General features: G+C 53.1%; 1 protein-coding gene across 1 annotated transcript in view; it reads left to right on the forward strand.

The window, feature by feature from the left end:
- Positions 1 to 11,377, forward strand: part of LOC104409344 (NEDD4-like E3 ubiquitin-protein ligase WWP2) — a gene marked incomplete at both ends in the record, with an annotated part of 24,173 nt that extends 12,796 nt beyond the window's left edge. The window contains 4 exon segments of the mRNA XM_010019183.1: positions 4 to 77; positions 2,895 to 3,105; positions 9,315 to 9,404; positions 11,203 to 11,377. Coding sequence (XP_010017485.1) covers positions 4 to 77; positions 2,895 to 3,105; positions 9,315 to 9,404; positions 11,203 to 11,377 — 550 coding nt within the window.
- Between the last annotated feature and the right edge of the window lie 1,749 nt (positions 11,378 to 13,126).

Below are 13,126 nucleotides of genomic sequence, written 5' to 3' on the forward strand. Positions count from 1 at the left end.
CGGGGCCGGGAGCCGGCACCGGCAGCAGACCAAGAGCACGCAGCACACCAGCATGGCCAACGGCGTGGCCAGTGGCATTGCCAATGGCATGGCCAATGGCATGGTCAATGGCACAGGTGAGAGAGCTGGTGGGGCTCCTGTGGGGGAAAATGCATTTCTGCTAAGATCATACAATGGTTTGGAAGGGATCTTAAAGATCATCTAGTTCCAACCCCCTGCCAAGGGTTGGACACCTTCCACTAGACCAGGTTGGTCTTGTGGTGCCTGGGAAAATTTCCTCCCTGGGAATTGATTGATTTTCACTGATTTTACTTTTGATAAGCTGGGCAGCTCTGCAGAGCGCCCTGGCAGGATCTGTTCTGCCTTTCGTGCATGATCTCTGTGGCTCCTCTCTGGAGTCTCCTTGTCAAAAAAGGCTGCATCCAGCTCCAGGTTTTCAGAAGGATACTGGGACAGCAGTATCGCTGGTGCTACAGTAAGTGAATCTTTTTCAGGGTTGGGAGCATTCAGCTGAATTTGCCCGTCAGTCTTCAGTGGAAATGTTTTGAGCTCTTTGCCCTCTGAAGTGGGGAGAGCAGCTCTCTCTGGAGCACCAGAGCAGGCACAAACCCACCCCTCAATAGGGGGCTGGTTCTTACACCAGGGGATATTTTTTGAAAGGTTTCTCTGTCTTTTCTTGGTTTTGTCTACAAAGCCATAAAACCCTTAAGGAGCAAGGACTGGGACCTGCCGAGTGCCTGACTGCAAAGCCACAAGCAGCTTGTCTGTTTTCTTTCTCTGGCTCTCATGGAGCCAGCCAAGCAGTGCAGCGTCTCCTGCTCCTCTGCACTGCTGCTGCAGGTAGCGCTGTCTTTTCTTTTCCTTTTGTTGGTAGCACTGTCCTTTCTTTCCCTTTTGTCCTGGAAAAGAGCAGGACAAAGTGGAGTGCTTCATTTTGGACAGAAGGAAATGCTTTGTTCAACCCAAAAGGAAGATTTTTATTATTTAATTCTGTTTCACTGGAAAAACCTGAACCAATATAATTTCAGTTTTGCCAAACCCTATTTTGTGGGGGTGGGGGGGAGCAGAAGGCTGATGTGAAATGCTGCCTTTCAGCTCTTACTGCTGGTCCTGCTCCCCTCCCCAGGCTGTGGCTGGTCTGTGTGGTTTGGTGCACTGCTGTACCGGGTGTCAATGTGTTGTTCTGTCCCCTGTGCCCACCCGGCCCTTCCCGGTGTCCTCGCTGTGCAGGGGACACTCCCTCAGGCTGTGGACAGAGTTTTTGTGTTTTTGTTCCTGGGTACAACTTGGCTCCTTGGCTTTGGTTTTAAAACATGTTTAACTGGCCCAGCCCCAGCCTCCCCAGTGGCTTTATGAGTGTGCTGTCCTGGTCGCTGTTTACCACTCACCCAACCTCCGTGTCTCCCACAAGTCCTGTTGGTGATGATTTTACACTGGTGGATGGGAAGACGAGTGTTTTGGGTGGCTGGGATTAATTCTGACACCCTTCCTTGTGCTCTGTTGGAATGCCTCTAGAAACCAACCTCTTCCTCCTCAGCTTGGTACGTTTGGGTGATGTTATCATGTATTTTGAGCAGACTGTTGCAAGAATGTTCCCCATTGTATTTGTCACTTACAGCTGTAATTGTCATCGGACAATAAAAGGAGATTATTTCATGGCATGTTTTCTCCACAACCATGTTGCTTAGCCCTAGCTGTGTTCCACTGGAGCGTTTCCTTATCAGGTGAACTTTGGATCAGCTTTTCCCCTGCTTTGTCCAGGACTGAGATCAAACCAATCACAGTGTAGTTACCTGAGTCATTCTGCAGGTTCCTAGAATGGCACAATGTGATTGAAGCTTCTAAAATTGCCCTTTCTAAGGCTTCCTAGAAATGAGTAGCAGTTGGAGACCCCTCAGCTCAGTCTTGCAGGACTCTAGTGGAAGTTGCTGTGAGCCTGCTGACCTGAAGTCTTCATTGCCTGTGGGTGCTGCCTGAGGGGCTCCTTTAATTGCTGATGTTCCAGGTTTTAGAACCAGGATTTCTCTGGTGCTGCAGGATGCTGTCCTGCTACCCTCCAGCTGCGAAGAAGAAGTGTCCTGAGCAGTCTACCTCTTCTGCAGGGTGTTTGTGGTCCTTTAGTCCCCTGTCTGTGGGATTTAGACTGTTTTGAGGCTTTTTCCTGCAATACTTCTAAATACTTGGGCTTGTAGACACAGATACTTCTCTTAGTTTTCTGTGTTTCTCAGGTCTAACTTGTGGCGCTCTGTCTGCATGCCTTACTTCATTATTAATTGTTTCTGGTTTGTTTCTAATGCTTTCATTTTGTCACTGAAGCCAGACTGTTTTGTGTTGAAAGTTATCTTCTGCTGGACTGCCAAGATTCGGGGAGTTTGGCTGTCTAACAAATGTTTGTCAAACAAATTGCCTTTCATTTTCTTTTGTCTACATTTTTCTCCTTATCAGTTTGCTTTGTAATTTTCCTTTGCTCTGTCTCTTCCCTGTCCCTTTTCCAAAAGCTCAGTGGAATCCAGCAACATTTAGCTCTTAGCAGTGCGGGTGACTTGCTGAGCCTGGGCTCCTCTGTGCCTGGGAGGATGCTGCCCCAGCAGTTTCTGAGCTCCTACTTGTTACCTGAATTCCCATCAGGCACGCAGTGTGTTTGCAAGTTACAGAAGAGATACTGAGCTTTTTTCTTGGTGCAAAGGCAGTTGGTAGTGGTTCCCAGAGGGATCCAACTGCTGGGTGAAGGAGGTGCTGCCACTGCTGCAGGCTGGGAGCACTGCGAGTCCTGTGTTTGGGTGGTAGTGGCTGTCATCCACCGGGGCTCTAGTTCCAGGGCTCTGTGGGTGCAGTAGGTCAGTGAGGCCCCCATCACCCTTCCTGGGTGCTGACATCTCTACTTTCTGCTTTTCCAGTGAACGGAGACGCAATGGGTGCTGCAGACATTGAAGAGGAAAGGCCAGTAGCAGGAGCAACCCCAGCAGCTTCGAGCATGACTGATGGCTCGGTCACTCCTGCCCTTTCTGCCTTGGTCAGTTCTGGAGAGGCAGAGGAGGCAGCCTCCAGCTCCAGTGCCCCACCAGCCCGGGCAGCAGTGCTAGCGCTGGATGCTCTGCCCCCTGGGTAAGCTCTGCCTTCTGCTTTATTTTTGTTCCCTTGAAGGGGCTAGCTGGGGGGGACATGAGCAAACTGGGGCACTGCTAAGCGCTGGAAGAAGAGGATGTTTGAGGGAAGGGGCTGTGCTGCACCAGGAGCTGTTGAAAACGATGGTCCTGAGGGTGCCTGCTGGGGATCCCTGCTTGCCTGGCAGAGCCTGTTCTACCTCATCGGAGCCCACTGCCTGGGGCTTCACTTGTGAAACCCTCCTCTGGGCTGGGGTCTGATCTGTGTCTCTTGTGGGTCTTGGGTAACATACCGTGATTTGCATCTCTGCAGCATGGTGTCCATGCCCAAGGGAGCAGCAGAGTCCTTCCTCTGCTCTCGTGGGACTTCTGAAGGAATCAGTCAGAAGACAATGCATGAGAGGGTCAGTGTGGACTTCAGGGAGTGCACACGAAGCAGGAGCACAGGAACATGTACCACAGAGATGCTGTGGAGATGCTGGCTGCTGCTGGGGGGAGGTGGGCATGACCCTGACATAGCTGTGCCCATTGTTCTTCCTGGTGTGGATGCTCTGCATCCTCCTTTTGTCGTGAGGAAGGAGCCAGAAGGAGAGCTCTGGCTGGCTGAGCAGTGTTGGTGGGTGCGCTGGCTGTTGGTGGGGCTGCAGTCAGGCTCTGGGCTCAGCTCCTCTGTGCTGCAGCTGGGTTGTTCCCTTGTAATTCACGCACCTTTAATTCTGGACTGAGAACGCAAAGTGGTGGTGGTGGTGGTGGGGCTGAAAATGGTTTGTGTTTCGTATGAAGGGAGCTGTTTATTTTCCTTTGGCTGAGGCGATGCCTGGAAGGTCAGGGCCTTGCTCGTGTGTCAGTCACAGGTAATTAGGGTTAACGGCTCAGTGTGTCTTTATGCAGGGTGTGTGAGGGTTTCTGTTCTCCAGCCTGGGCGCTTCCTGTTTCCAGGCAGCTGGAAAAGTCCAGCACTCTGAAAAAGGTCTTTATTCCAGCCAGAGCTTGTGCCCCTTTCTGCTACTACAGGGTAGACTGAAGGTCTCCTTTCCCCCACCTTTGCACAGCCCGAGGTGGAAACAGGCTGTTGTTTCTTTCCTGGGGTGGAGAGGAGCCCACGGGTATCTCAGTTTTGGGGTTTCCGAGGCTCAGGAAGGTTGCAAGCACGGCTTTCTGAGACACCAATGTGCGTTTATCTGGCCCAGCCAGGTGGAAGAGTGGCCCGTGTCCTCCGTGTGCCTGTCTCCCTGCAGTGCTCACACACGTTCTGCATGTCAGAGTAGGGAGGAGGATAAAGCTGTTGTGCTATAGGAGATAGTTGGAGGGGAGCAATGAAGGTTCTGAGCCATCCTCCAGGCTGAGCTTAAGGAATTTAGATCTCTGGAGACACCTTTGATTAGCGCCATGTGTATCAGTTCCTCCCTGTCCTGGCCATAGGATCTGTAGGGTGGAAAGAAAGCAAAATCCCTCTTGCATGTGCTGTTTAAACTCTGTGCTAAATCTGGGCTGGCTTGGGTAGCAGCTGACCTGCTCCGTCAGGCAGAGACCACGTACCAAGGTCTTCCCAGGTGAAGGAGAGTGGGGAATTGAGGACTCCACGGTGCGAGCTCTGCCCTGAGCTGCCAGACCAGGTTCTGGGCTAACAGAGATTTGCTAAACAGGGACTGTACAAAGCACTCTGGCCCTGGGGTGGTGTAAATGAGTTTCTGGGGATCTCTTGAGACTTAATCTAGGGCAGCTGATTTTTGGATGGCTTATGGCACCAGGGTATTACTTTGACTAGTGGTTTGGGGCCCATCTTGGGAGATGGGGCTGTGGCTGGCTGGGCTGGTGGAGGCAGCGATGTCTCAGGCAGAAGGGACGCTGACAAACCCAGGCCACCTCAGCTCTGGCAGCAGCGTACTCTGCAGAAACCCTTGCGGGATAGTCCCTTGCTGGCCTGGCTCCCAGGGGATGGCGGTGCACAGAGCATTGCAAAGCCCATGAGTGATCGTTCCTGCCCTGCCGCTCGCAGGAGCAACATCTCCTGCAGAGCTGCCAGTCACTCCAGTGCTGAAGAGCTGGAAAGCTGTCATGTCCCTCCTGGTTTCTGTGTGAGCTCTGCCTTGTTCTGCCAGTGTCTCCTTTCATCCGTGGGTGCATGGGCAGCACTTCAGCCTCTGCAGGGGAGGCAGCTTTTCCCACTGTGTGCTGGTGGGTGTGCTGAGCCCCAGCCTCCCTGCTTGTGCCAGGCTGCATGCAGATGGAGCTGAGAGTGGCTGGGTTCATGTGGGGATTCAGAGCTGTTTATTCTGCTCAGATAGCTGTCTCTGAACATCTGTACCAGATGTGGCGGGCACAAAGGCATCTCTCACACAACTGGGAGTCTGTTCTAGGGGCTGGGGGGTGCTGGAAGGTGTTGTGAATAATTCCAGCCCCAACAGTGCCCAGAACTTCCTTCACATCCTCCTAGCTTGGGCAGAGCTTTCTTGAGGAGCTGGGGAGTGCATGTGGCACAGGAGCTGCCGGTTGCAGTGCCCAGGGCCTTTGGTGCAGGTCCTTTTTCTCATGTAGGGGCTTCTGAGCAGAGTGATAGTGACAGGGGGCAGGGCAGGAGAGGCACTGGCTCCTCATCTGGTTCCTATCAGTGATGATCCTGTGCGGGGACAGCCGCCGTTAGCTCGGTGTGTATACACAGCGCTGTCTCGCCCGTACAAAGAGGTACATTATGCTGCCTGGCAGAAGGCATAGGGCTGTGGTTTCTTACATAAGGAGGGCGTTTTGTTTGGACTGCAGGGTTGCCTCAGCACCGCCACTTCGCACCGTCCATTGCTCCCAGTGTCCATGGCTAGAGCCCTGTGGGCAGCCGGAGGGGAGCAAGTGGGGACCAACACATCGCACGATCTGTGCTTGCAGCAGCGGTGATGTGGTGAGAGCTCCCACCATATAGTGCTTGTTCCAGCACTGATCTTCCTTGCTGGTGGCCATGTGGCAGCAGGCACGGGGCAGGAATGTTGGCTGGACTTGGGGTCCCCAGAGGAAAAGCCTGTGGTTGTGCATGTCTCCAGCTGTCCCTTGCAGGATGCAGGGAAGCTCAAAAAGGCTGAAGCCTGCCAAGACTGGGCAAGGTGGTCGGAGCAAGGATGGGTGTCCCCCATTGCCCCAGTCTCAGGCTGTTGCTTTGTGTCAGCGATGACAACAGCTCATCATGTTCAATGGTGGTAATTTGCTGTTCATAGGGTGAGGCAACCTTCAGCAGATTTACTTCCCGATCACCAGGGAGCTGCTGACCTGAGGAGCGTGCGAGCTTGTCGAGCTTGTTGCCTGTTTGTATAGGGTGTGAGATAGGGGCAGAGGATGCCAATCAGTAGCTGCCACCACCACCAGCTTTCCCCAGTCCTGTGTGGCTCTTTGCAGTCACAGGGGCACCCAGAGGAATACCTGAGGGGGATCCAGAAACCCTCTGCCCTGGAGGAGTCCTTATTGTGGGATTTCTGGTCTCTAGAGAAGACACAGAAATGGTACCTGGTGGCTTGAGAGCGTCTTGTCATAAAGGACTTGAAAGTCTTGAGAGTCATATTGATCACAGAACCTGTTGTTAATGAGTCTGGAGGACCTGTCCCCTCCAGTAACAGCTGCTGGCACCCCCAGTTCTGTGTGCACAAGGCTGAGGTCCTGTTCATCTCTGAAGCACCGTATGTCAGTGTGGGCAGAACTGTGGGACGCTGGGGTGGGGTTGTCCTTGCTGTAAGCAGGTGGTGCTGGAGCCTCTAAATCCATCTGGAGGAGGCTGTTATACAAAGCCAACCTTGGAAAGGTGATGCTTGAAGTGATCTAAGGATCCCTTAAAGGGATGCTGACTCCTGCAGAGCCTCATGAGAGGAGTTGTGCCTTGGGGTTTTGTTTGTGAACAGTGTTCATCCACATGTGCCTCGTGCTGACTCTGTATCTGGTTGCTGGTGGCAATCTGAAGTGCCTGCAGTGTGAGTCTGGGAAGGGGCTCTGCCTGTGGTGGGCCACATTCCCACTGAACGAGGACACTTTCTTAGCCCTGCCTTCTCCCTGAAGATGCCTGTGGACCTTCTGCTGTCTATCTCCTGGGGTGGACACGTTTGTATCTTCAAGAAGTCCCAGCTATGCTGATTTTCTGTTTAGAGATTTTAATCTTTTTTGCTGTCTGGTACTTTTATGCTTGTGAAGCACCGAGTTCATCCCTAGTGAACAGGAAGCTTCAGGCATTTCCCCTCTGACAATGCCCAGCACTGCCCAGGGTAACCCAGGAAAAGGGCTGACCCTGGGGTGGAGAGACAAAGACTTCCTGATGCCAGAGCAGCACTGTGTAGTGCTGGCTCTGCTCTCACTTGGTCGCTCTTTTGGGTGGTGTTATGCTTGGCAGTGCCTCACTGTCAAAGGTGTATGGGCACTGCAGCTCCTGCCTTGGACTCTTTCTATCAGAAAGCACCACTGGTGTCCCTAGATGGATGAGAAAGACCCAGTGCTGCTGACTGGTAGCAACATCTGCACATGTTACCTAGTCTCTGCAAATGCGTTGACAGGGCTTTTGAGAAGCCCATAGGAGTGAAGCCAGCAGCTCTGATTTGAGTTAGACAATCTCTTGGCTAAATCCCAGGCCTGGCATTCATGTTCCCTTCCTACTTTCGTGGAACTGACTCTTATCTTGGAGTGCAAGTGTGCCTTCTGCCCAGGGCAGGGGTTTCCAGGCTGCCTGTGTGGCCACTGGACTGCTGTGGTTCCCACTGCCTGGGCTTGGGAACACTGTGGAAGCTCTTCTGTTTCTGCCTTCTCACCACTTTTGAGAGCTGTGACGAGGCTGCAATGTGCACGATCTGTGGTTGTGGCTGAGGTCACTGTTTGGTGGCTTCGTGTCCCCTGTGGAGTTTTGAGGGTGAGCAGGGTTGGTGCGAGCCTGGGGGATGGGACACAGGTTCTTACAGCATCTCCTTCACAAGGCCTGCTTTCTACAAGCCCATGTTTCTTTCCTTGCTGTCACAACAAAAGCTGGTATATTAATTTTCTTTAGCTTTTTGTGATGATATATTGAGACTGGAGGTTGAATCAGGAGGGATACCTGGGGGAGCAGAAGCATGGCAGGATAACATTGGATCTGTCAGCAGCTGCCAGCTCACCTCTCTGTTGCAGCATAAAAGCTGACAGAAAAGCTCAGTGCTTCATGGAGCTTTTACCTTTGCCAGGGCATACACTTTCATGAATGAGTGAAGGCAAAGCATGGTTTCAGTGCAGCCCTGTAAAGCCAGGCCTCCCAATCGTACCAGCTCCCCTAAGGGACCAACTCCCGACCAAGTTCCTTGTGGCTGTGTGATGCCTTTGAGCAATATCGGTCAGCAATGAGCGGGAGGATGGCCAAGGGGAAAATTCAGCCCCAGCCCAACCTCAAAGGCTCCCCTTTAAAGATGTATTAGGAGAAGCCAAATGAAAACGACATCAAAAGCTCACAGGGCATAACATTGACCTGTGTGTAATCTTATGCCGACCCTCCTACTTTCTGGAGGAAATGAGGAATTTATGCTTCAAATGATGCCTGTTTCCAGAAAGCAGGCTGCTGCAGCATCTCTCTGCTCATCTTGATCTAGCAAGCCAAACAACTGCCATGTAGACCTGCTCTCATTCTACATTTTAAATAAAGGTTAGAATGCTGTGGCTGAGCAATGTGAGGAGGTGGGTTTGCTAATCCACCAGCTGCAGCTGCCTGGACATTCTCGGTAATAACATGGTTATTAATTATTCACAATCACTGATCTGGGGAGGAGGCTGTACTTGCTGTACGGATGCAAGTGGATGGGCACATGTGCAAACAGCTTTGCTAGGGAGGCTTTTTGGACAAGATTTAAAGTAGATGAAGGGGTCTGTGATGTCTCTTAGTAGATGATGGCAGCAAGACTCTGGCTCTGGCTGCCCTTGAAGATGGAGGGGCTGCGGCTGCTGGATCCATATTGCTTGTTCCAGTTGAACCCTTCGCTTATATCTGTTTAGGAGAGAACAGGCGCCACCTCGTCTGCCTTGGGTTTGCTCCACGTCCTCTCCCAAGGGGTGCTGCCCTCCCGCACTGGCCTTGGAGCAGGGGACAGGCATCTGGGGACCCTGGAGTGGGATGCAGTCACTCTGGATGGCATTGCAGAGAGCGATTTGTTTTGATAGCTCCCCCTCAGTGTTTGGGCTCTGGGCTTGCAACGACCAACTGGCTCATCATTGTTTTCCTTCTTGCAGGTGGGAACAGAGAGAGCTGCCTAATGGTAGAGTCTACTATGTAGACCATAACAACAAGACCACCACATGGGAGAGACCTCTTCCTCCAGGGTAAGGGGCTCTGGGGGCAGTTGGCATCTCAGATACTCAACTAACTTCTTGTAGCAGTCACACAGGAGTCTGCACAAAAGGGAGAAGGTGGCAGGAAAGTCTCTTAATTTCTAAAAAGAAATGGGGTGAGATGACCAAGTGTTTACTGGCCTGAAAACACATGCTGTATCCTCAGAAAGGTCTTTTCAGCATTTGTAAAAAGGAAAAGGCCTCCCAATCTGTTGGGTTTTGACCTTTGTTGGAGGATTTTTTTTTTTAACAATTAACAGAAATTGCTGAACACTTGAGCAGCAGAACAACCACTTGCGGACAGAGCAGAGGGGTGGGCCTTTGGGATGGGATGCCAGTAACGTCCCCCAGAGGATGAGGAGAAGAGAGGGAGTGGGCCTCATGTCCCCTGGATGCTTCTAGATGAGGGCTGTGCTCCTGGTGAGCAGATACAGGCATGCTCAGTGTGCTCTGACCTGGAGCTGGACCCTGGACTCTCTCAGAGGGGCCTCTTGCGTTCTCAGCCAAACTGGGGTCTGCTTGTGCTTGAGAAGACAATGCTGCTCAGCTCCATGAGACCTGCAGGAAGCACTCTTCAGAACTAATGTCCAGGAGGGCCATGCTTTCATTTGCAGGAGTAAACAGTCTTCAGGTCATAACGGCTGTATGCAGCCATGTGCTTTTCAGAAGCTTGTTGAATTCTCACCTCTTTGTGCTCCTAAATGCAGAGAACTCAATACAGCAAAACTGTTGTTGTTCTCTAGACTGAGTTTGTTCAAGGCTGGAATGGCTGAAGTGTGCCTTAACCACCAGTGTAACGTGTGAAATACAAACCTGTTCTGTTCTCCTCCAGGTTCCTGTGGGCACGCTACTTTCAGTTAAGCTGTGATCTCTACATCTGCTTTCTGATCCTACAACAGCTTTAAATTTGTTTGGTATTAAAAGAGGGAGGCTGTTACCTGGTAAAGTAGGTTTGGGAGTACTGCAAGTGTGCTCCTTCCCTCCTGCACGGGTCTCCAGCCCAGTGCCTTGCCTGTGTTGGAGGTCAGCAGCCTTGGAGGAATGCTTACAGCATCCTGGTGTGAACTCAGCTAGTGTGTAGGTATGCTATCTAGGCTCCATGTGCCCTCGCACAAGTCTTACTAGTATTTTATATTTTCTTCTGGTGGATCTTTGTCCAAAAGAGCCCATTTGGCAGCGAAACTGGTGGTTATGTTGCAACTGGGAACAGAGGCTTCATGTTAAAGGGTATCTCGTCTTGTGAGAGGAGCCAGAGCAAGTGTCTGAAATCAGCCTGTAGTGTCAAAGCACAATGAAAAATCAATCTCCATAGCTGGACCTCTGGGCCCAGGCAGCTCTTGGGTCTTCTTCCCTTGGAGGACTATGAGCTGCTTTTCTCACGTGTACTTCCAAGGGGCAGAACTCAGCCATGAATCCTCTGCTGAGCCCCTGCATGGGGAACCTGGGGGGAGCGTGGCAGCTGGGGAAGTGGCTTGTAACCCCACGCTCTTCTCAGTTGTACTTTCAGCATGTTCTGGGGAAGCAGCTGGATGTTCTCAAACTGCTGGGGCGCCAAGGGCATCTGGAGCCCCAAGGGCATCCGGACCCCCAGGAGCAGCCTTCAGACAAGGACAGTGGGAGGTTCCTCTGCCTACCACCGTCATCTGTGTCGTCTTTTGTGCCTCCCCACCTCTTCAAGGGTTCTTTTTGTTGCCTTCACACCAGCATTTGCACTCAGTTGCTGTGTGGCAGCGCCTGCCAGCAGAACCCGCTGAGCTGAGGCAGTGACATCTTCCTCTGGTACTTTCAGGTGGGAGAAACGTGTGGATCCTCGAGGCAGGTATTACTATGTGGACCACAACACCCGCACCACCACATGGCAGCGCCCCACGGCTGAGTACGTCAGGAGCTATGAGCAGTGGCAGTCCCAGCGAAACCAGCTCCAAGGAGCCATGCAGCAGTTCAGCCAAAGATTCCTGTACCAGGTGAAAGCAGGGGTGGTGGTGTTGGGGTCTCACCCACCTCTCCCACCAGTCTCACCCAGGCTGGCCTTTGAGACATGGAGCATGAGGAGGTGCTTGTTGGGCTGTGTTAGAGCCCGCGAGCTCCTCTGCATGTGGAGATCTGTTTGGGATTAACTTTCCTTTTTATAAAGCAGCTTGCATGGCCCTGAAGGGTGGTGGGAGGTGTCCTCAGCAGCTTGTCCCCAGTGACCCTGCAGTTCCAGCATGGCTGGGCACACACTTTCTCCTGACACCTCTCACGATTTCTTTCCATCAGGCAAGCCTTGCTGCTGACCTGTGGGGCTTGTGGAACTTGCTGTGTGCTGTTGGAGCTGGGCATGTGCTGAGGAAGCCATGGGAGCCTGATCTGTAGTGGGAGAGAAGGCTATTGGGGCTGAGCTTGTCCTGCCCCTATTCTCTATTGGGCTAAGGACAGTATGGTTGGGTCCTGACTACAGTCAGCAGCACGACCATGGTACACGTGCTGACATGGTGAGTGAGGGCTGCAAGAGCCTGGTGATCAGAGAGTGCAGGGAACAAGTACTGCTGGGCTTGGCAAGCTTCTCCTGCTCTCTCTGCTTCCCCTTGCTCCTGGTGAGGGCTGAGTAGCTGTGCTTCCTTGCTTGGGGAATGGACCCTCTACAGCCCTGCAGGGCAGTAGTTCCTGGGCAGGGACCTCTCTTGTCCTGGCCTTGGCTTTGCTGCTGGAGCTGGGACCTGGCTTCCAGTGGTGGCGAGCACCTTCTGAAACCGGCGCGGTGCTCGTGGCTGTCGTGCTGCAGGGAGCAGTGGTTGGGAAAGAGCCAGGCTGGAGCGTTTCCACCTCCCAGCGCAGTGATGTCCCAGTGCTGTCCGTTGTCACCTGGGTGAAAAACATGGCCCTTGCCAGGAGGCAGAGCTCTGTCAGGGCAGGTCTGGGGTGAAGGTGGGCAGAGCAGAGTGACCAGCTTCTCCTCGGAGTTTAGCTCATCTTGGAGGAAGCCAGGAGGCTGCCATGTCCCAGCAGTGCTGCTGAGCTCTGTGCTCTCGTGACGAGCTCGGATGCTCTTTGGGTGGGGGTGCAGCCAGAGCAGTTGTGCAAAGTCCATTCTGCTTGAGACACAACCGGGGCTGCTCCTGAGGGTGCAGGAAGCTGCTCTGCCCCTCTCCTTCCCCTACCTGTCTTTCTGGACAGCTCACAGCCCTTCCCAGCCTTGCAGTGGGAGCAGGACTGTCACAGCTCTGCTGCCTGCTGCCAGCCTGTGCCCCTCAGTGCAGAGGGGCTTCCACTGAAGGCTGAACAGGACTTGGGTCTGTCGCTCACTCCCATTTCCACCAGCGCCAGCCTTGGAGCTGCTCCAGCGCTGTGCGACTCACCCTGGCCAGACTCCGCGGAGAGCAGAGGGAGGGACTCACACTCCAAATTTAGCCTGATGGAACGATTGTACTTTTTGTTTCAAGCTGTCTCTGCCAGTGGTGATGGCTTCAGCTTTGCCTCCTTCTCCAAGGGGCTTTCTGCGTTGCCATTCCTCCCATCTCCAGCATCCACCTGCCTTCCTTGCTGGGAAAGGAAGGTGGGGAGGTGATGGATGAGCAGTGCTGCAGCCCTGGGCAGTGCAGAGCACTCTTCACACAGCCCCTGGGGGGACCCTTGGCCTGGGGGGCTGGGGTGCAGCCGGGCACCACTCTGCCACCTCGATGACACAGGGCTTCCTGGGCTGTATCTGGACGCAGCATCTCTTGTACTGAGCG

This window comes from Nestor notabilis, unplaced genomic scaffold (assembly GCF_000696875.1).
Source record: "Nestor notabilis isolate BGI_N333 unplaced genomic scaffold, ASM69687v1 scaffold22437, whole genome shotgun sequence".
Lineage (NCBI taxonomy): Eukaryota > Metazoa > Chordata > Aves > Psittaciformes > Psittacidae > Nestor > Nestor notabilis.